Below are 23,078 nucleotides of genomic sequence, written 5' to 3' on the forward strand. Positions count from 1 at the left end.
TTATCAACATGCCGTGACGTGTAGCTTGCTAGCCGGCATGAATGCCCGATTTAAAATGGCTCTCTCCTCTTTGTATACCTTTGTCCTCACAAGTATTCTGCCAGGGAACTTATGGACACGACAATAGTAGTAGTTATAAGGTGTTTGAGCTTGTAACGTTAGTTAGCTAATAGCTATCGTGGTAGCCCGTTTCGTGACTGATGCACCGAGTGGGCTACTATTGTGCTATCAACATGCCGCGACGTGTAGCTTGCATGATGCGTGTGCAGTGCTTTGCCCTACAGGTCTGAGAAGAGGACCTGCACATTTTACTCGTTCCCCAAACACCTCTACATGCCCGATCTAAAATGGTTCACGACAGTAGACATAATGCTAATCTTAGCCAGAGCCATATAGCCAGGAGTACTATGACCCGGACGGGCATAAGGCATAAGTTGCCTCGAGTGACGTCACGGCCCTGCTAGCGTCTGATAAGCTTTTTGATTCGCTCTGTGCATGTTATTCGTGCGTGGACCTTTTTAACCCTTTCTGAGTGGCATTTCCGGCGTTAAATGGAAACAAATAAATAATGAAATTAGATACCAATGATGTAAACGACCCATAATTGAAGAGTAGGGTTTAACCTGCAAGTTGGCCTTTAAGGTTTTTATATTCCTCAGTAGATGACATTTACTAATGTAATATGTTGATTATATAACATGGCTAGCTCAACAGCTTGTGTTAGTCTCCCACCTTGTGAAAGGTGTCATGATGTAGAGACATGAACTCTTGCAGGGCCAAGCCTCTGTCCTACGTATATATTCTAGCTAGAGTCCACCGTCCCTCAGTAACCGCCCTCCTGCACCGTACTCGTAGTAGCGAGTTCATAACTCTGGTGTCTCCCTCCAGCCCTTACAGAGGATCGAGAACGAGGTGGAGCTCCTTGGGGAACAGCTGTCGGTGGGCGGGGGGTTCAGCTACCCCCACCACCACCACCACCCCCATCACCATCACCACCAGTCCGCCTCCCCCCTGCCACCCACCACCCCGCTTCAGTTCCTTTCACACCATGACCCCCTGTCTCAGGAGCTCTTCACAGTGGTAAGGACACATGCTCATTATGCACGCACACGTATAGACTCGTCTCAAACTCTGCCTCCCTCATGGAAACGGTTGTGATTGGAAGAGTAAGAAAAGAGGGCAGGGTTTGAGATGGGTAAATTGGGACTTCCGAACCCACTTTTATGAGGTGTACTTTGATGGAATCACAAAAGGATGTATCGGTGAAAATATCACACAAGGATATATCGGTAAAAATATCACAGAAGGATATATCGGTTAAAATATCACAGAAGGATATATCTGTTCAAATATCACAGCACTTATATTGGTGAAAATCTCAGTATTGCAGTAAGACGGTTTGTGCTTTTCTCTCTCTGACAGCCCTACCCCCCCTTCATGCCTCGGCGAATCGCAAGCCGGCGTTATCGACCTCAGTTAACGCCCCCATCACCCTACCACCCCAGTTTCCTGCCTTACTTCCTGTAAGTGCCTCCTACTTCCTTGTGTGTGTGTGTGTGTGTGTGTGTGTGTGTGTGTGTGTGTGTGTGTGTGTGTGTGTGTGTGTGTCTACACCGTTCAGATCATGGAGAATAATTGATGCTTTGATATTATAAGCATGTGCACTATTTGCATCACAGCGATACGCCGGTGAATTCAGAACTATTCATAGATAAGAAGTAAGAACACTGAACAGAGCTGATGTGAGTCATCTTGAGAAGCAACATTTGTGGAGATGCATCAGATATCTGATTTCTGGCTGATTATAATCCACTGATCAGGGTGGGTGTACAAAGTAAAACGACAACCAACAAACAAACAAACAAAACAAAAGTGAAGCTAGCTAGTATAAACTAGGCAAATATATACAAAATAGGCAAAATACACAAGTGGATGCGCTGTCAACATAATCCTAGATGGATTATACTGTCTCATTCCGTAAAATGGAACTAGTCTGTATGTGCCAAGGATTGGATATGTATGTATTATTCACAGTATATGGAATTTTATGAATAAGAATATAGAATGTAGTAATGTAGAATAATATAAGAATATAGGACATAAGAATGTATATAATGGTATCAAAATGTATATTCACAGTATATAAAATGTCTATAAATATAAATTGCTGCTGTGCTGAGACGCACAGAGGGCACATAATTGACCAGGTGAGTAAATGATGAGTTGAGTGATATTGCGTGATATTGCTGTGGGGCTGAACAACAAGCAGTCGTAGGCAATGTTCTTAGTCCGGCTCCGGATGGCCTGCGGTTAGAAGCTGCTCCTGAGCCTCACAAAGTTGGCCTCATGGCGGCCATGTGTATAAACCAAAGCCACTTTGATTCATAGTTTTCTGGCACACAGAAGCCTGTTAGATCTCTTAATAAATGTCACCCCAATAGTGACTTTGCCTATAGTGACCAACTTTTTGTCCAAAGTAACGGTCTTACCCTAACCCAATTCTGTTCGGTAAAAGTCACGTGTAGGATCGGTTCTTGGTAATGGTCGCCAGATAAAATGTAGGCCTTAGAATAGGTGAAATCGGACCTCAACTCTGCAATGAAAGAGTGTTCTCTACGCGCCCTAAACATGAATGTTCCCTCCTCAGCTCCATGCTTCCTGTAGCTCCCACTGTGGGCCCTACCATCAGCCTGGAGTTAGATGTGGACGACGGAGAGGTGGAGAACTACGAGGTAAGGGACACAACATTACCATAGCAACTAGGGGTGGGCCGATACATCGATCCAGATCAATATATCCATCTATTATCAATTATCCAATAAAAAATACAATACATAATAAATGTATTCATGATCATCATGCAACATGAAACAATTGTAGGAACGGTTTGGGAGAGGGAGGGGTTTTAGGTTGCGTGTTGTGAGTTCCAAAAATGTTTACTTAAAGTTTAAAGCTCAATATATCAAAACGTGGCACTTTACAGTGAACAGGAGGTCTATTTGTATTAAAACAATAGATTGTTTTTCATTTAAATGTCTGGAAGAGCTCAAAAAAAATTCTGATATTTCCATAGCTTTTTTTAGTTGATCTAAATGTTACTGATTGTGTTAAATGGGCATATAATATCATCTCATATCGATCGCAGGCACCTGAATCGAATTGTATCGTATAGTGGCAGACTTTGTGATATCGGCAAATATCGTATCGTTGTCCAAAGAATCTATATCGTATCGTGATGAAACTGGTGATTCCCACCCCTAATAACAACTACCGGTATACAGTCTTGTAGGGCTGTCCCCGACTAAGAATTTGGATGGTCGACTATGATTGCCCAAAATTTGCTGTTAGTCGACTATTGGTCGAAAAAAAAAAAAAAAAAAAAAAAAGCATAATATTTGTAATTTTTTTTTTTTTTTTTTTATATATATATTTTTTTTTGTATCATTCCATTTGGGCTGTGGGGGTGCTTAATGTCTGAAGGAGTCGACTGAAGGCTTCTTGTCCTCTGCAAAAGCATGCAATTGGTCCACTGATGGATACATCTTGATATTTGTCTAGTGTGTTCATTAGATGGGTGAAATCCTCTTTCAGTGCCTCTGTGCCTGTTTTCGTAGGCAGTTATCATCTGGCATGTGTGCCATTAGCATTAGCCACGCTTCTATGCCTCTTTCTTTTGGAAAGAATGACAAAAAAAATTTATATTATATATTTTTTTATTACTATTCGACTAAGAGGTTGGTTAGTCGACTACGGCTCCTTTCGACCGATTAGTCGACTAATCGACTAATAGGGGTCAGCCCTACAGTCTTGTGTATTTATATCTCCCATCAGATAAATTTATTTTGAAAGAGACTAAGATATGATGTGATGAGGCTTTATCTTCCACACCGGTTCTGTTTACACAGTGTTTCCCTCAGGTTGACTTGTGGTGGTGGGTGGCATGGCATGGCATGTTTTCACGATTATTATATATTTCTTTAATACTTTCTTATATAATACATGTTCCTTTTGAATAAAATAGATTTTTTTGCATCAGAATTGTTAAAGATGATTACTGTAACCCAAAAGGAGCAAACGTACACATACAGAATGATTATCGCAGACTTTAGATGATTTCAGATAATGAAGTGAAATATTTATTAACTATCCAGTTGATCCAGTCCAACAGGGTTAGTTTAACTGGTCCAGAGGACCGTTACCACTGTGTGCTGCTCCAGGGTTTGTTTTGGGGCCAGCTTGGTTAGCAGCTAGGTTTTTACCGTGACTTAGGCGGTTCAGGGATTGGCGAGGATGCAAAGCGTGTTGGATGCAGTGGACCCGTTGATATTGGATATCCGTTTCCAACAACCTTGCGGTCATTTAAGTATTTCTTTTGGCAGATATGAGACCACTTCCTGTAAACGAATGCATGCACAAACAGCAGAGTTGTCACAGGGCAATGTCACACGCAGGGTTGAAGAGCTAGATATCATAGCTTCTGAAAGTCGAGATCCACTGCTCTGTGGGTGGGTCTTTATCTACCTGGGTGGGTCTTTAGTTGTTTATCTACCTGGGTGGGTCTTTATCTACCTGGGTGGGTCTTTATCTACCTGGGTGGGTCTATATCTACCTGGGTGGGTCTTTATCTACCTGGGTGGGTCTCTTTAGATCTTTATCTACCTGGGCGGGTCTTTATCTACCTGGGTGGGTCTTTATCTACCTGGGTGGGTCTTTATCTACCTGGGCGGGTCTGTATCTACCTGGGCGGGTCTGTATCTACCTGGGCGGGTCTGTATCTACCTGGGTGGGTCTTTATCTACCTGGGTGGGTCTTTATCGACCTGGGCGCATCTGTATCTACCTGGGTGGGTCTTTATCTACCTGGGTGGGTCTTTATCTACCTGGGCGCGTCTATCTACCTGGGTGCGTCTGTATCTACCTGGGTGCGTCTGTATCTACCTGGGTGCGTCTTTATCTACCTGGGCGGGTCTTTATCTACCTGGGTTGGTCTTTATCTACCTGGGTGGCTCTTTATCTACCTGGGTGGCTCTTTATCTACCTGGGTGGGTCTTTATCTACCTGGGCGGGTCTGTATCTACCTGGGTGGGTCTTTATCTACCTGGGTGGGTCTTTATCTACCTGCGTGGGTCTTTATCTACCTGGGCAGGTCTTTATCTACCTGCGTGGGTCTTTATCTACCTGGGTGGGTCTTTATCTACCTGGGCAGGTCTTTATCTACCTGCGTGGGTCTTTATCTACCTGGGTGGGTCTTTATCTACCTGGGGCGGGTCTTTATCTACCTGCACGGGTCTTTAGATCTTTATCTACCTGGGTGGGTCTTTATCTACCTGGGTGGGTCTCTTTAGATCTTTATCTACCTGGGTGGGTCTTTATCTACCAGGGTGGGTCTCTTTAGATCTTTATCTACCTGGGTGGGTCTCTTTAGATCTTTATCTACCAGGATGGGTCTCTTTAGATCTTTATCTACCTGGGTGGGTCTTTATCTACCAGGGTGGGTCTCTTTAGATCTTTATCTACCTGGGTGGGTCTTTATCTACCTGGGTGGGTCTTTATCTACCTGGGTGGGTCTACCTGGGTGGGTCTTTATCTACCTGGGTGGGTCTTTATCTACCTGGGAGGGCCGTCCAGGTAGAGCCCATGTATGGGAAACACTGTTGCATGCATGATGGTCCTTTTGTAACGGGACTACATGCTTCTATACATTGCTTCTTCCCTCAGGCCATCAGAGCACTGGGCACTGATCTCTCCGCACGCAAGCGCACATGGACATGTACATACACACATGCAGCGCACGTTCTGCACTCGCTCACACACAAACGCACCATAGGTCACTTTGAACACTTTGAGGAGGACACTTTAAAGGAAGGGAAAAAAGGACACTTTAAGAAAATAACTTGTTGTGATCATTGCATAGTGTGGTTGGGGATAGCAAGTATAGCATAGGGACATAAAAGTGAAACTGTGTGGGCGGTCAGGTGGCGTAACGGAGATTGCGTTCGTCACCAACCCCGGAGCGGCTGGATTCGCCTGTTCGAATTCAGCTCACAGCTCCGGGGTTGTCACCAGCTTGGCTAGCCGTTCACACTAATACAATTGGCAGTATTAGAGGGTGGGAGAAGCTGGCGGGGTGGGTCCGGGTCGTTGTAAACAGCGACTCCTACAGTTCGGTCGGGGCGCCTGCTAAGCGCGGATAGGATCTAAGTGGGATAGTGTGATCCTTCCACACGCTACGCCCTGTCGGTGAGAATCCGCGCTGCCAGGTGAAAAGAAGCGGTTGATTGGCTGGACGTGTGTCGGAGGAAGCACGTGGTAGCCTCCACTCTCCCAGACAGACTGTGGGGGGTAAGTGCGCAGCGACCAGGAAGGGGATTGGGAATTGGCACAACGACTAACATTGGGATGGGAGAAAATGGGAGGAAAAAGGAGGGGGGAAAAAGATAAAAAAAAAGAAAAAGAAAAAAAAAGTGAAACTGTGTGGTGGTGTACATAGGACCCAGTGCCTTAAGTTGTAGCTCAACATTGTATTGCAATTATCTCAGGATTTATTGGCATGTCTATTTTATCATGTCTATTCTACTTATTTGATTTACCATTGTATTCTTGCACAATCGTAGCGGGCATGGCCAACCGCATTTCACTGTATGCCCTGGTATGTAGTATGTGATAAATAAACCTCTTGAAACTAGTTCACTCCTATTCCAAATTAAGCTTGTATCATTTACTAGTAATCCCGGTGCAGCCTGTGTGGTGTAGTCACTGTGTGGTGTAGTCATGGATTATTGTCTCGGTCGGTAGTCTTGCACACCATTGATTGTGACCTTTCAATCCAATCCACTTTATTTATAAAGCACATTTAAAAACGACAAAGTTGACCCAAGTGCTGTACAAGTCTCACAACAAATATTTACGGATAAAAAGATAAAGGCACACAATAAAACGTATGTCGCATTAAAAAGGCAGGTCTCTCAAACTGTGAAAGCCAAAGGAAATAAATGTGTTTTCAGGCGTGAATTAAACACCTTTTACCTCTTACCTTCCCCGCCCAGGCTTTGTTGAACCTAGCAGAGCGTCTAGGAGAGGCCAAGCCCCGTGGTCTGACCAAGGCTGACATAGAACAGCTGCCTTCATATAGGTTCAACCCCAACAACCACCAGTCTGAGCAAACACTGTGAGTAATATTGAAATATACACATGTTGCATTATTCTATTGTGAATTATGACAATGATCTGTAAAAGGTGGGCGGGTGCAGTAAGGCTAAAAGATTTGTGATTGGTTATTGCAGGTGTGTGGTGTGTATGTGTGACTTTGAGTCTCGCCAGCTGCTACGGGTCCTGCCCTGCAACCATGAGTTCCACGCCAAGTGTGTCGACAAGTGGCTCAAGGTGAGGAAGAACTGTTCATGATGTTATCACCGTCGTTACATAATCAAAATGTATATCCAGTGTGACTTTCAGCACAGTTTAGTGTTGTTAAAACCTCAGGTCACTGGACATTGATGTTCTTTAATATTCATATTGACATATATTGAATGTGTTAAACATTTGATATTCTAAGAATGTAAGCTACTAATGTTCAACGCGTCTCTCTCTCTCTCTAGGCTAACAGAACCTGTCCCATCTGTCGAGCCGACGCCTCCGAGGTCCATCGGGATTCTGAGTAACGATTTTAAACTCGACAGCCAATCACAGGGCCCTTCTTCCATGTATCAACCAATCAGTGAACCCCTCTCCTTTATCATATGGCTCCGCCCCCCGTACAGTCTACCACAGATCCACGATCGGTGCATCTTAATCCCTTCCCTGTTTATTCCCCCCTAGGACATGGGAAAAGTGAGACTGAACTGGGATCAGCATTTTTAGGGAATGGGGGAAACTTTATACTGACTTCGTGCTCACTTTAACCGCTGGACTTCCCACAATCCCCCACCTGGACTGTTGTGCCCCTTCCACGCCCCCCCCCCCCCCCCCCCCCCCCCCGCGCGCCTTCTACTTGTGGTGAACCCCTCGCTATTAATGGCCTTTCGAAACACACAAACACACACACTGTACGGGCAGGTGAAAACATTCCTTTGCACTCCTGTCCAGCCCTTCTGAACTGATCTGTTGAATGGACAGAGAAAAAAACAAGACTTAAGTGGGGAAGAAACCTCTGTATAGTTGTACTAACAAACCTAAGGGAGAATTTGGAAGTCCAAAGATTATGACTATTTCGTTGTTGTTATTATTCTGATCATGATTTTGAGTATTCATATCCTGGCTTTTTTGAAAGACAAAATGTCAGTTTTCACTAGGGTTATTGTTGGTATTATTATTATTATTATTATTATTATTATTATTATTATTATTATTTGTACGGTTTCCGGAACTAGAATTGTTCATGTTCATTTTATTTTCTATGTATGTGTATACTAACATTCCTTGCGAGAGCATTCTGTATCGAGTCAAAACAAAAAAATACTGTATTTTGTGTATCAGACTAAGAGTGACAATAGAATAACACAATTTAGTGTGTGCGTGCGTGTACACCAGTGGTTATTCCTCCCTATGTGTTATTTATATAGTCCATGTGGTACAACACACTGACTCCCTACTTCTTATTTTCTCACGTCGTTTCCGATTGGTTCACCAGAGGGAGGCGGCCTCAGACCAGTGTACAAATTTAACTGAAATTGTTCCCTGTCTTGTACCTTTTTCGAATCTAGTCCACGCTAAGGAAGTTTGATGCGGGAGGGATCGAGAAAAAGTCTCAAAGAAAGGGAAGGGACACAATTTTAACGCATTCTCGTTCCTGAGAAGTATCGACTGTCTCACCTGTTCTCAGGCTGCACACTATCTCCATTTACTATAATTTCTGTCCCACCTGTTCTGCACATTATCTCCATTTACTATTATTTCACCCCCCTCCAATGGCTTCATCTCTTAACCCTTTCACTGCCTCACTACCAAAACTGTTAACCCTTTCACTGCGACAATACACATAAGGTTAACCCTTTCACTGCCACACAACAGCCGAAACTACCCTGTTTCCCTGTGACATTTCTGTACTTGAAATGAAACAATGTAATGAAACAGTTTAGCGGGTATCCCCCATCCATAGATCTCCACTAGACTCCATCAACATTGGATCTGAGTAAAACACCCATGACTGCTTTATTCACTGTCATTTAAGTGTGACCTTTAGTCACACATGCTTTTTTCAGATTCACAAGTCTGGAGAGAGGATGAGGAGGATGTGGGGCTTTCTGGAGAGAGGATGAGGAGGATGTGGGGCTTTCTGGAGAGGAGGATGAGGAGGATGTTGGGCTTTCTGGAGAGGAGGATGAGGAGGATGTTGGGCTTTCTGGAGAGGAGGAGGAGGATGTGGGGCTTTCTGGAGAGAGGATGAGGAGGATGTGGGGCTTTCTGGAGAGAGGATGAGGAGGATGTGGGGCTTTCTGGAGAGGAGGATGTTGGGCTTTCTGGAGAGGAGGAGGAGGATGTGGGGCTTTCTGGAGAGAGGATGAGGAGGATGTGGGGCTTTCTGGAGAGAGGATGAGGAGGATGTGGGGCTTTCTGGAGAGGAGGATGAGGAGGATGTTGGGCTTTCTGGAGAGGAGGATGAGGAGGATGTGGGGCTTTTTGGAGAGCGGATGAGGAGGATGTGGGGCTTTCTGGAGAGGAGGATGTAGGCGCTTCCCGAGGGAAGGAAAGATGATGTTGCAGCAGCAGCCATCTTGGTAAGGGCATCGGGAACTACAACTTAATTTAACCAGACGCCGTCTTTTGATTCGATGGCGCAGCCGCTTTAGCACTTTAGTGACCTCACAGCCTAGAGGCTCTGTTGGAATACTTGGTAGGAAAAACCACAGAATTTTCACCAGTCCCGCTTTTGTGTCGACTCAAGCTTGTTTTTAAGACTTGTTTGAAAGACTATAGGGGCCTTTAGACTTAATGCTCTGGGCTGTGCTGTTGCATGCTGTGCTGCGTTCACTTGAGTAGATTGGGCGATGGAGGTGTTTATATATATATACCTTGTACGCCTGGCCGTGAGCGTGCGTGTATTGATAGATTGATTGATTGTGTAAAACATCTGGGCAAAAAATCTATGCAAGCCCAAGATAAAATGGTGTCTGGGGACGGCTTGTTCATTCCAAGTATGGATCGGGAGAGTCTCTTGCTCTGTCAGATGCCCACACCCTTTTCAATACATTTGAACCCTTTTCGACCTACAGCACACACCTCTCTCCCACCCCCCCCCACCCCTTTGTCTTTTCATCTCTTCATCCTCTCTTGTTGTTAGGCTAATTAATGTAAGGTGAAGTATTTCTGTCAGAACACGTACATCAAAGTTCACCTCATGTCCAGGGCATCATAAATATACTTCCCATCACCATGCATCAATAAATGTGAGTTTTTGAGTAAAGGTTTTTATTAGCCTAATGTAGACCTTATGACTGCTGTTGTGTGACAGTTTTAGCCAGGCACCTGCAGTGTCTTAAATATGAGAGATGCCTTAAAAAAATTAAAATAAAAATAAAAAATCGTATTACATACCCCCCCCACCCCCCACCCCGGCTCCAGATGTATCTAGACACATTCATCTTAACGTGAAACATTTGGAGGATGGGGAAATGCAAAACTTAATAGATCCGTGCCTCATAGGGAAAGATGTCATCCCTTCTCCTCCGTGTTGTCAGCGGATGAGTCGGTATCCATGGATGGAGATGGAGGAAAGTGCTGATTCCTGTTCAGTTTTTTTGTTAGTTTTTTCCCTGAGTCAAAGGTCTTCATGGTTACCTTAGTCATAGCGTCCATTTTGTGTTGTGTGTGTATGTATGTGAGGCCATGTGTTCTCTCCTGCTTGGTACACTAGCAGTTACCTCAGTCCTATTTATGTCTGTTCAGAATATGGCACACGACCAGTATGGGAGCTTTTCATTTCATGTCCATTGACTCATTTTGCTTGTATTGTTTTTTCCCCCATGCGTTCTGTTGGCTTGTTTTTAAGGCTTTCCTTTTATCTATAAATACACGGAACTCTTGTCATTAAATATGGTGTTATAGTAGTTTCATTCTGTATTATATCTGTAACCAAAATCATTTGAAGGCTTGATATGATGTTGATGATACAATTTTTAACAAACATTTGTAAATTTTTTATGAGAGTTATTACTAGTAATGCTTTACTAAGTAGTGCAATGATTATTTTGTTTTAATTTTAATCCCTTTCCCTGTTTTTTTTTGGATTTCAACGGCTGGTTCAGTAATAAATGTATAACGTCCTAAAATTCTCATCTTGTCAGCTGTTTTCCAAACTACACTGGGTTCATGTCATGTGTTTATTTTGTTCATCTCTCCCACCAAATGTCCCTCTCTCTCCCAGAAATGGCCCATTTTATGTTTTCTGTGAGGTGTTTCCAGTATCAACCACTAGGTGGCAGTATTGGCATGCTACCTAGAGTCAGTCGAAGCGTTTCAAAGCTTGTGCCCTGTATCCTCTCATTGGCAGCATTCAGAAGTCATAAGCGGTGGGATCAGACGGGTGGTGATGTCATGGGTCACAGGCCAGGTCCCACAATATCAGTCTGATGGTTTGAGTGTTAAATAGGATGTTAGATCAATCATAATTTACTTGGGAACTTTATAAATGGGGTCCTTGATTTAAAAGATGTAAATTCAGTTAACTACAACTTTATTATATTATTATTATTAACCTCTTAACTCTTTGAGTGCCACCGACTTTCCCCATCTGTACTGGCTGGTGCCAGCGTTATTGACCATTTTAGCGATGTTTGCAGACCCATCGTGTGTTCTGTATTATAGCTATGGAGACAATTGGCATTGTTCATAGTCCATTACTGACTAATGAGTTAATTTCTACACACTGTAGTTTGTTACACGCTACATGCTAAACATCGCCCCTTTCCAAAATAATCCAGTCTTTTTCCATAGATTGCGAGATATCACTCATTATATGCAATAAGCCCAAATCGTTCTGGTTGATTGCCTGAAACTCCTAATACTCTCAAATCAAAGGTGTATATATATACCATGTACATATGTGCCTTCACAAAACTATCAAGGGGGGCGGGCGGGGGGGGGGGGGGGGGGGGTAGTTTCAACTAGAAACTGCAATCGTGTTTGTCAAGCATGTTTTATGTCCGGTAAAACACGACACTGATTGTTACAAAAAACATGTTTCAGGTTCGCTAAAATAGACATAGAATATACCTTACCTTAGCCAGAAGGTATTCCAAAAAGAATAATTCCCAGTGATCGCATCGCCATCGCGATTACCTGTGTATATGTCTATACTCGTGTAAATGGGAAATAGGCTTCAGGCAACAAAATCTCGAGGCAATCGCTGTGTCTCTCTGTCTCAGAGGAGGAGGAGCCCTTGCAAAAAAAAAGGAAAAGGTTTATCCACACCAAGCCATTCCAGTTAAAACGGTAGGCGATATTGCCACCTGGTGAAATTCGATCGTCATTTCAATTCCAACATAGGCAGATGAGCCAGGGACACCTAGAGGGCTCCGGCTGACCGTATAGAATGGGGATCAAAGGAAAAGATAAAGGGATCAAAACCAGAGCATACTCAGGTTTTGACACTCAACGGTTGGCAAGATAACCCGACTTTACTCGGGTATGGCGCCCAATGAGTTAACAGGCACCCCAAAAATTGGCCATTTTAGTTTTCGTTTTTGAGGACTGCATACTTTTTTTGCAAACCAAAATACTATACTTTATACTTATAGCACATGCATGGGCCTGTTTTTTTTTATACAATGTTTTTTAATTATGTTTTTGGTAGATTTTTTTATTTGTTTGTACTACCGGGCAGTCCGGTAGAGAGAGAGACAGAGGAAGAACGGGAGACAGAGCGGGGGGAAGACATTCGGCAAAGGACGCTGGGTCCGGGAATCAAACCCGGGTCGGCCGCTTCGCGACGCAGCACGTTACATCGGTCGCCACTTGGGTGCCCGGGCCTGATCTCTTTTGACGGATGACATTCTGGAGTTTCTGATACAATAAAGAAAACTCATTTTTAGTGCTAATGAAATAGAGCAGCGGTTCTCAAACTACGGGTCACGACCCAAAGTGGGGTCGCACATTGACAAAAAAATAAAGAACTCTGATCGGGTTTTCCACCCGGCAGCTGTGTGTATTTGCCATGTCTCCCGCCTTCATCAACGGAGGCTGACACAGTATTCCAATACACATCTCACTACATCCTGCGCATGTATAATCGCGGGAGGGTGCCGGGGGTCTGGTCTTTTGTGTGTAACCTGGACACGTGTAGCTTATTCCCAGCGGAAGAGTGCGTCGCGTGCTTCCGCGTTTTCTCTGATTGGCCATGACGCCCATGTGACCACGGCAGCGAGAGAGCTGCAGCGCGGAAATAGGCTGTCTATTGCCTCGCGCTGCGGCGCGGAAATAGGCTGTCTATTGCCATTCTCTAAGACAAACTCTAACCATAACCAGCTCCTTAACAGCGCCTAAACTTAACCCTTCTAACCTTAACCAACTCCGAAACAATGCCTAACCTTAACCTTAACCATGCCTAACCTTAACCTTAACCATAACCAACTCCGAAAGAATATTGCCATTCTCTAAGACAAACTCTAACCATAACCAGCTCCTTAACAGCGCCTAAACTTAACCCTTCTAACCTTAACCAACTCCGAAACAATGCCTAACCTTAACCTTAACCTTAAGTTAACATGCCTAAACTTAACCAGCGAAAGAATGCACGTTAAAAAAAAATAATAATAATTGAAGGGATTCGAACTTGTCACCAAGTTGCGCTGCCAGTTGAGCTAAGCGTAGAATGAAAATCATCAGGGATTACGGCTAAATAATGCCGCAAGCTCTGCCGCTCCGCTCTGCGGCTGCCGCGCCTGCCGCGGGGCGTGTCGCAGCCAATCAGGGAAAACGCGGAAGCACTCGGCAGCACTCTTCCTCTGGGAATAAGCAATAAGCAACCTGGACTCGCAATGGATAGGTTTGTTGTCCGAAGCGGTGCCGGTTGGTCGCAATGAAATGGGCTCTGCACATAACCAGCTGCTATACCACACTGAAGTGAGATGGCTATTGTTAAATTCTGCCTTGGTTTATACTGTACCATGAACTACAGAATTGACGATTGAAGCATTCTCCAAGTTGCTTACACTTTTATTATAATCTCACGTTGATATACTTCATCCAGCTCTCCACCTAGCTGTGTCACACTCAACTCCGTCCGTACGGAAACAAAACCTTAGTTTAATACCAACCTATTGTAACATCCCTTTTCTTTTACTGAACTAAAAGATCCTATTGTAACATCCCTTTTCTTTTACTGAACTAAAGGGAGCTAAATGGTGAATGCCATTAATATCGAACTAACATGGAGCTAAACGGTAATGACATAAAAATCTACTTTCAAAACCATAATTTTTTCTCTTTTTTTTTTCTTCTTGAACACACTGTGCACACTCAGCTTGCATAGTCCATGAGATATCCTGGTCTAGCAACTGCTCGACCCGATCTTGTGGTTACAGTCTGTGTGTCCCCTATGTCCCTGCCCAGAGTGGTGGTAGACTCTGGTGTGCTGTGGGTCTCAACAGATACAGTCAGGTCCGGCCCACCTGGCTTTGTGCCCCTGTCCCGTCTCAGGTGTCGTCGATTTCGTCGCAGAACAGTTCCGGTGTCCAGCTCTACTCTGTAGGATCTGTGGTTAACAGGCTGCACCACTGTCGCCTTTCTCCAGCTTGTGTGCGGTTCGAAGGGTTGAATTCTGACATGCTCTCCTACTTTTAGCGTGTCCAAATCTCTCACTGTTCTGTCGTAGTATTTTGCTTGTCATTTTGTCCTCGTCTCATCTGCTCTGCCGTTGTGCATTTCACCTCCTGCTGCAGAAGACTATCCCTCGTTGGTAGCAGGGTTCTGGTCCTCCTACACATCAGTCTCTGAGCTGGGCTTGTGTCTAGCCCTTGAGATGGAGTGTTGCGGTGATCCAACATCGCCAGGTATGGGTCCTCCCCTGCCGCCTTGGCTTTCATCATGAGTCTCTTCGCCGTTTTGACCGCCGACTCTGCTTTCCCGTTGCTTTGAGGGTAGCCAGGGGATGACGTCTGGTGTTTAAATCCCCACAGCTGACTGAACCTCTCGAACTCGTGTGACGAGTATTGTGGCCCATTGTCCGAAACCACAACATCTGCGATCCCCTGACGAGCAAAGTGAGCCTTCAGCTTTCTTATCACCGTACTCGATTTTGTGTCCGGTAAATGGTCGACCTCCCAAAAATTAGAATAGTAGTCAACTGTCAGTAGGTAATCAATATTGTTATGGGTAAACAAGTCTGTCCCCACCTTGGCCCATGGCCTGCTCGGCACCTCGTGTGAGTGCAGTGTCTCTTTCTGCTGCTTTGTGTCCATTGTTCTGCAGATGTCGCACTTGGATATGGCTGTCCTGATCTGCTCGGTCATTCCTGGCCAGTAGACATATTCTCTCGCCCGTCTGAGACACCCCTCTACTCCCAGGTGAGTAGAGTGTATGCAGCGGGTGATGTCGCTTCGGATTGTGTCTGGAATCACAACTCTCTCTCCTCTGAAGACGATTTCGTCCTGAACACTCAGCTCCTCTTGCATGGAGTGATAGTGTCTGATATCTATCGGTGTGTCTTTCTTATTCTTCGGCCATCCCTTCCTTATGATATCACTTAACCTTTGTAGAGTGTCATCGTCTCGGGTCGCAGAGCGTATTGTGCTGAGTCTTGCCTCTGAGATTGGTATGTAGTCCACCATATTGACTGTCTCTATCTCAGCTTCCACTGACCCCGCGCCTGAGCTCTCAGGCAGGTACGCTCTGCTCAATGTATCCGCGAGCAACATGTCACGTCCGGGAACGTAAGTCACATCTATATCATATGACTGAAGCCGCAGCAACATCCTTTGCAGTCGCTTGGGTGCGCTCAGCAGTGGCTTCCTGACAATGTTCTCCAGAGGCTTGTGGTCGCTCTGTACAGTCACTTTCCGGCCGTACGTGTACTGATGGAATTTCTCTGCGCCGAAGACGATGGCCAGACATTCCTTTTCAATTTGGGCGTAACCCTTTTCCGTCTGAGTCAGCGCTCTGCTCGCAAACGCTACCGGCTGTCCACCTTGGGTCAGTGCTGCTCCGAGTCCCGTTTCTGATGCGTCACATTGCAGCGTAAGTTCCTGCTTGGGGTCATAGTACTTGAGTACTGGCGCTTTGGCTATCTTGTCCTTCAGCCTGCAGAATGCTTCCTCTTGCACATCTGTCCACTCCCATATGCTGTCTCTATGGGTGAGCTGTCTCAGTGTCTCACAGTCGTCTGATAGGTGTTGATAGAACTTAGCCAGGTAATTCACCATGCCGACTAGTCTCTGTATGCCTTTCACATCAGTGGGCCTCGGCATGTCTCTCACTGCTCGAACCTTCTCCTCGTCGACTTTCAGCCCCTCCGCTGTCAGTATGTGTCCGATGTACGGTACCTCTTGCTGTCTCAATCTGAGCTTATCTGCATTCAGTTTTATGTTCCTCTCCCTGCATCTGGTGAGGAACTGTCTCAGTTTCCTGTCGTGGTCTTTGTTAGCAATCTCTAGTGTGTCCCCTTCTCCCGTGATGAGGATATCGTCCGCGATAATGTATATGCCTGGCAGCCCCTCCAGCGCCTGGGTCAGCTTCTGCTGGAATATCTCCGGAGCCGGACTTATCCCCATAGGCATCCTGAGCCACCTATATCTGCCAAATGGTGTGGCAAACGTTGTCAGATAGCTCGACGACTCCTCCAGTTTCACATGCCAGAATCCATGTTTGACATCACAGACTGTAAACACCTTTGCTCTCGACAGGTCTGGGAGAACATCTTCTATGGTGGGCAGGGGGAAATGGCTGCGCTTCAGTGCCTTGTTGAGTGGTCGCGGATCTATGCACACTCTAGTCTTTCCATTAGGCTTCTGCAGCGTAACCAAACTACTAATCCAATCCGTGCTCTTTTCCACAGGCGTGATGATCTCCCTCTCTTGTAGATCTCTCAACTCTCCCTTGAGTGACGTCATCATAGCCACCGGAACGCGTCGTTTGGGGAGTTTAACTGGCTCCACCCTCTTGTCGATCTCGATACGATACTTTCCGTCCAGGCAGCCGTCACCTGTGAACACATCTCCATACTCCCTCTTTATTTGTTCCATAGTCAGTTCTCTCTCAGGTGTTGTTTCGTCCCTTACAATGCTGTCGATGGCTAGTATGTTCTCATATTCCACTTTTATCAGCTTCATCGCTTCGCTCGCCTTCCTGCCAAGCAGTGGCAATTTGCAGTCCTCTTCTACTACTACAAACTCCAACTGGTACAGTTTCTGGTTTCTTGGATTCCTCACCTTAACCTTACATTTTCCCAGTGGGTGCAGCTTGGACTTGTTGTACATCACCAGCACTTTCTTTGTACTTTCTAGCTTTGTGTCTGGATTTAGCAAGTTAATCGGGATAACATTACACTTGGCCCCACAATCTATCTGGAACCTCACCAGCTCACTGCCTACTAACATCCCTGCAAACAGCTGGCTGTGCTTGGCCTTGTCATTTCGGTCTTCAGTAGTTTGTCGCCCTCTTGTGGTAATAGTCATGACATCCTCATAATATTCCTCTTCACTATCCTGGTCAGTCACCTGGTGTACTCTACGTGTTCTTTTGTCATGTTTTTTCTCTTTCCCCAGTTTGGCTTTACATTTAACTGCAAAGTGATTTTCTTTACCACATTTCTTGCAGCTCTTTTCGTAGGCTGGACACTTTGCCTTGCTCCTTTCATGTGTCATCCCACAGAACATGCATGACACTGTATCCATCTCCTGCCCTTCTGTCTGTTTGATCATGTGTACCTCCTCCACGCTGTTCCCTGAGAGGGTTTTGCTATTTTCCCGAGACAACTCTGTGGCCCTGTACATGTGTAGACATTTTTCCAGTGTTAACTTATCTTCTCTAAGCAGTCTCTCTTTCAGCCCTGCATCGTTACCAGCACATACTATTCTGTCACGTATGAGCAAGTCCTTTATTTCTCCAAAGTTACATGTACTGGCTAGCACTTTGAGATCAGTAACATATGTGTCAATGCTTTCTTTCTGACCTTGATTCCTCATGAAAAAACGATATCTTTCCACAGTCTCGTTCACTTTGGGATTGCAATGTTCATCAAATGCAGTGAGCAAGTCTGGCAGTTTCTTCCCAGCCGAATTGCCGTCACCCATCAACGTTTCACATAGCTCCCTACCCGCCTCTCCAATGAGGTAGTAGAACAGCTTCACTCATAATTTCGGCCGCATCTGGCATAGAAAGGTCCAAGTAGAGTGTAAACTCCTCCTTCCATGATTTCCACGTCTTCGCAAGGTTTCCAGTGTCCAAGCATAGCGTCTGTGGCGGTCTCAGTCCTTCCATCCTTTCTGCTCTCGCGGGGATAACTTCTTCTTCTTCTTCCTCCGCGTCCCCCATCCAACGTTATTGCTAACCAGCTAGCTAACGTTAGCTCCGATGCTGGTCGATCTCTCACTGTAGCGTTAGGAACGTGTCCACCTCGCTGTCACCATGTTAAATTCTGCCTTGGTTTATACTGTACCATGAACTACAGAATTGACGATTGAAGCATTCTCCAAGTAGCTTACACTTTTATTATAATCTCACGTTGATATACTTCATCCAGCTCTCCACCTAGCTGTGTCACACTCAACTCCGTCCGTGCGGAAACAAAACCTTAGTTTAATACCAACCTATTGTAACATCCCTTTTCTTTTACTGAACTAAAAGATCCTATTGTAACAGCTATCTCGAGGCAGAGTAATAAATCGCCTTTTTTAACTCCGAGAAGAAGCGCAGATTTTCCTTGCCACCGATTGGCAGAGAAATGTGCTGATAATAAGCTGGATTACGAAAGGTTAGTGACACTCCAGGGTAATCAGCAGAGATTTTGGGGTAATTCGTCTTTCTTGTGACGAGCTACTGAAAGTCAAGTTCACTGGACAGGCCCTCGCAAAGTTCTGGATACAGTTCAGTCCGGAACGAGTACCCAGTGTTGTGTAATGCTGCACTGAGAAAGTGTGTCCCCTTCGCGTGAATGCCTTCTACAACGCTGTTCCAGTTCCGCGTTGCGTTTTGCGCTCTGATTGGCCGAGCGAGCGCATGCGCATGAGCCGTGACTTTACACTCTCGCGCTGTGAAGCGCCAGCGGGGCGATGCGGTGGTTTCTCCCCGGCTTCCGTGCGCCGCGCTGCCGCCGGCTTGACTCGGTCTAGCTCCAGCAGCAGCGGCCGTCTTATGCCTGCAGTATCCTCCCAGAGGAATATTTTTAAATAGCAAGAATTATCGACTGGCAACTCTGTGCTCGTCAGACCTGCAGCTGCTGGTACTGTATGGAGAGAGAGGCACACAACAACAGACAGACAGTTCAGTGATTGAAACCGGCTGTCTGTCTGTTGTTGTGTGCCTCTCTCTCCATACAGTACCAGCAGCTGCAGGTCTGACGAGCACAGAGTTGCCAGTCGATAATTCTTGCTATTTAAAAATATTCCTCTTCTTCTCCCCCACTACTCCTCCAACGGGTGTTTGTGCGACCATGTCGACCTGAACAATGGGGGATAAATGGATAATAATAAGAACGAGATACCGCAGGCGGAAGACGGCCGCTGCTGCTGGAGCTGGACCGAGTCATCGGAGTCAAGCCGGCGGCAGCGTGGCGCACGGAAGCCGGGGAGAAACCACTGCATCGCCCCGCTGGCGCTTCACAGCGCGAGAGTGTAAAGTCGCAGCTCGTGCGCTCGCTCGGCCAATCAGAGCACAAAACGGCAATGCGGAACTGGAACAGCGTTGTAGAAGGCATTCACGCGTCCCCTTCGCATCTACATATCTCTCTGAGGTCGGATTTTCAGAGTAGAAGCGGATCTCTGCCAAAGCGCACATGAACGCATTTTCTTTTCATGTTCTGGCAACATATTTTGGCTAAATAGGCCTCGTTTTATAAATGTTTATACAGAAACAATTCCGTTGCTTTTGTTGATAATATATTCATTAATTTCATTGATAACATAGTGCTGCGATTGAATAAAAAAAAAATTGTAAACTTTCTTTATTACAGGAAAAGCAATGAGTTAAACATTACAGTTGCACATGTTATACATTTTCCATTTTTTTCCCCTTTTCTTTTCCCTCCCGTCATTCCCCCCTCCCCTCCCACATTCCCTCCCCGTCCCGCCCCCGGAGGTAACCAATAAGCACATCTGCAATATGCATACATAGGTAGATAGAAAGATTATTTGGTATAGATGTTTCTGGGAAAGAAAAACAGTAATGAAATCATTATACATTTTGTCTCTGCCCCCTCCTATAGTATCCTTCCTACTAATACTTGGGCATGTCGATCATCTGCTATAATTAACATTATACTGTAATCATTCTTTTTTACAGGAAAATAATTATTTTAACATTTCAGTTGTAACCATTGTACACTTTCAATTTTTTTTCTTTGTTTTTCAATTTTTTTCCTTCCTCCCCTTTTTCCTTTCCCTCCCTCCTCCCCCCCCCTCATACCCACCCCATCCCACCCCAGGAGGTTGACATCAAACACATCTGCAGTATGCACAAATAATTTGATAAAAAGAGATAAAGAAAAAATAAAAACAAAAAAAAACTCTAACACAGATGTGGCTGTGGAAGAAAGTCAACAATGATATCATGTCACACTTTTTCCCCACCCCTAATTATAGTGTCATGATAATTCTTGAATAGTTCGATCTTCTGCAGTTGTGTCCCCCGTTCCTCCCTCCCTCCCCCAATTACCCACCCACCCCCCCGGGATCTCATTCACCCCATACATACCAGGACAGGGGGGGGGGGGACAGTAAACAATAGGAATAAAATAATAATAAAAGATATGAAAATGCAGTTAGAGGTGTAAAGCTCTATCCTTTCTCAGTCTCTTCATTGATAGTCAGGGTATCGATGTGTTGCAGAAATGGTTGCCAGGTCGCATGGAATGTTTCAAGGGAGCCCTTTAGGGAGAATCTGATTTGTTCAAGCCTAATGCGATGTAGTATCTCATGTATCCATCTGTTGTGAGTGGGTGGAGAAGGGTGTATCCATTTAAAGAGAATGAGTCTCCTAGCGAGGAGGGTAGTGAACGCCACAACTCGTTTCGCAGCCCTAGATGTGATTGTAGGGGTATTCGGGATTCCGAAAGGGGCAGTGAGTGGATCTGGGTCTAACGTCACACCCAGGACCTTACTCAGTGTATCAAATATTGCAGTCCAAAACTCTGTGAGTTTAGGGCACGTCCAAAACATGTGCATATAATCGGCCGGAGATTGTTTACATCTATTACATGCATCCGTTCTATCCGGGTATATCTTTGCTAACCTCGCATTGGTGTAATGAACCCTATGCAGGATCCTACACTGCAGCAAGCTGTGTCTTGCACATATAGAGGAGGTGTGTACAAGGTCTAATATATGATCCCATTGTTCATCTGTAATGGCAATTCCCAGGTCTTCGTCCCATTTGGCTTTTAGGGAGTCTAAGCAAGTTGGGTCTATCCAAAATATTTTATCATATATAATTGAGACGAGCCCTTTTCGCCCAGTGCTGAGCGATAGGAGGGGGTCAATCCTCGAGTCTGGAGGACGGCCAGGGAATTGTGGGAATTGGTTCTGAACAAAATGCCTGATCTGAAAGAAAACGGAAAAGGTGGGAGTTTGGAAGACCAAATTTTTTTGATAATTCTGCAAATGAGGAGAACACACCTCCGGAGTAGAGGTCATTAATGGTTAGCAATCCTTTGTTTGCCCAGATTCTGAATACAGGATCGGAGCAGGACGGTAGGAATAGGTGATTACGAAAGATTGGAGCTAGCCCCGACGGAGCGTGTAGGCCGAATTGTTTCCTAAACTGATTCCAGATTTTCAAAGTATCAGTTACGATTTGGTTCCGAGCCACTTGTTTAATAGGGATTGAAATGGGCAGTTGGGACGTTGCCACAGACCAGAGTGAGTATTTTGAAGAGGAGATTTCCATCTGAGCCCATTGGGGCCGTTCTTCTTCCTCCCTTTTGGTCTTCCAGTAAAGGAGTTTGTTTATATTACATGCCCAGTAGTAATAGCGAAGATTAGGCAAAGCCAAACCCCCTTCTGATTTGGGAAGTTGCATGACTGTCCTCTTAATACGTGCTCTTTTGTTACCCCACAGGAATGAACTTATAAGTTGATCAAAGCTTTATTAATGAATATTGGTATATGCTGAAAAGCATATAAAAATCGGGGTAAGACCACCATTTTTATCAGGTTAACCCTTCCCAAAAGTGAGAGGGGGAGAGAGGACCACCTAGTCAGATCTAACTTAAAGCGATCCAGCAGAGGACGGAAATGTTTTGCGAAGAGCTCCGTCGGTGATTTGGCCATGAAAATCCCTAGATATGTGAATCCTTCCATGGCCCTTTTAAAGGGGAAAAGCGATTGAGGAAGCCGTTCCGCAGATGCATTAACAGGTAAATACTCACTTTTCTGGAGATTAAGTTTGTACCCAGAGAGCTGCCTATGCTGTTCTAGAATATTTAGGATAACAGAGATGGACGACGACGGATTGGACACATAGAGTAGGAGATCATCGGCATATAATGAGAGTTTATGAACCAGACCGAACCTCTCAATCCCCTCAAATCTGTCCTCACTGCGAAGCCATATGGCTAACGGTTCTGCGGCGAGCGCGTAGAGCAAGGGAGAAAGCGGACATCCTTGACAGATGCCACGATAAAGCGACTTGGTACCATTTACATTAACCGAGGCCTGTCGGTTAAGAACCGAGGGACGAGTATAGAAGTTTTATCCATGAAATAAAACCCGGGCCCAGACCGAATTTCTCAAGTGTATGGAACAGGTATCTCCATTCCACTCTGTCAAATGCTTTCTCAGCATCTAGGGAGAGTACCATTTCTGGTGCGCCAGTCGTGGTTGTGAAAAGGATATTTAACAGGCTTCTGGTGTTAAAGGACTGCCTGTCCATGATGAAACCTGTCTGATCCGGGTCTATCAGGAATGGAACCACCTTCTGGAGACGACACGACAG

At 45.2% G+C, this 23,078-nt stretch overlaps 1 protein-coding gene across 2 annotated transcripts in view; it reads left to right on the forward strand.

The window, feature by feature from the left end:
• rnf38 (ring finger protein 38) overlaps positions 1 to 7,917 on the forward strand; it is a 72,146-nt gene extending 64,229 nt beyond the window's left edge. For both annotated transcript variants that reach the window (XM_084319258.1, XM_084319259.1), the window contains exons 8-13: positions 889 to 1,080; positions 1,423 to 1,523; positions 2,648 to 2,732; positions 7,046 to 7,167; positions 7,283 to 7,382; positions 7,598 to 7,917. In XM_084319258.1, coding sequence (XP_084175384.1) covers positions 889 to 1,080; positions 1,423 to 1,523; positions 2,648 to 2,732; positions 7,046 to 7,167; positions 7,283 to 7,382; positions 7,598 to 7,660 — 663 coding nt within the window. In that variant the 3' untranslated portion in view covers positions 7,661 to 7,917. The remainder of the gene's footprint in view (positions 1 to 888; positions 1,081 to 1,422; positions 1,524 to 2,647; positions 2,733 to 7,045; positions 7,168 to 7,282; positions 7,383 to 7,597) is intronic.
• The last annotated feature ends 15,161 nt before the right edge of the window (positions 7,918 to 23,078 follow it).

This window comes from Notolepis coatsorum, assembly GCF_963971535.1.
Source record: "Notolepis coatsorum genome assembly, chromosome: 7".
In the NCBI taxonomy this organism is placed as follows: Eukaryota; Metazoa; Chordata; class Actinopteri; order Aulopiformes; family Paralepididae; genus Notolepis; species Notolepis coatsorum.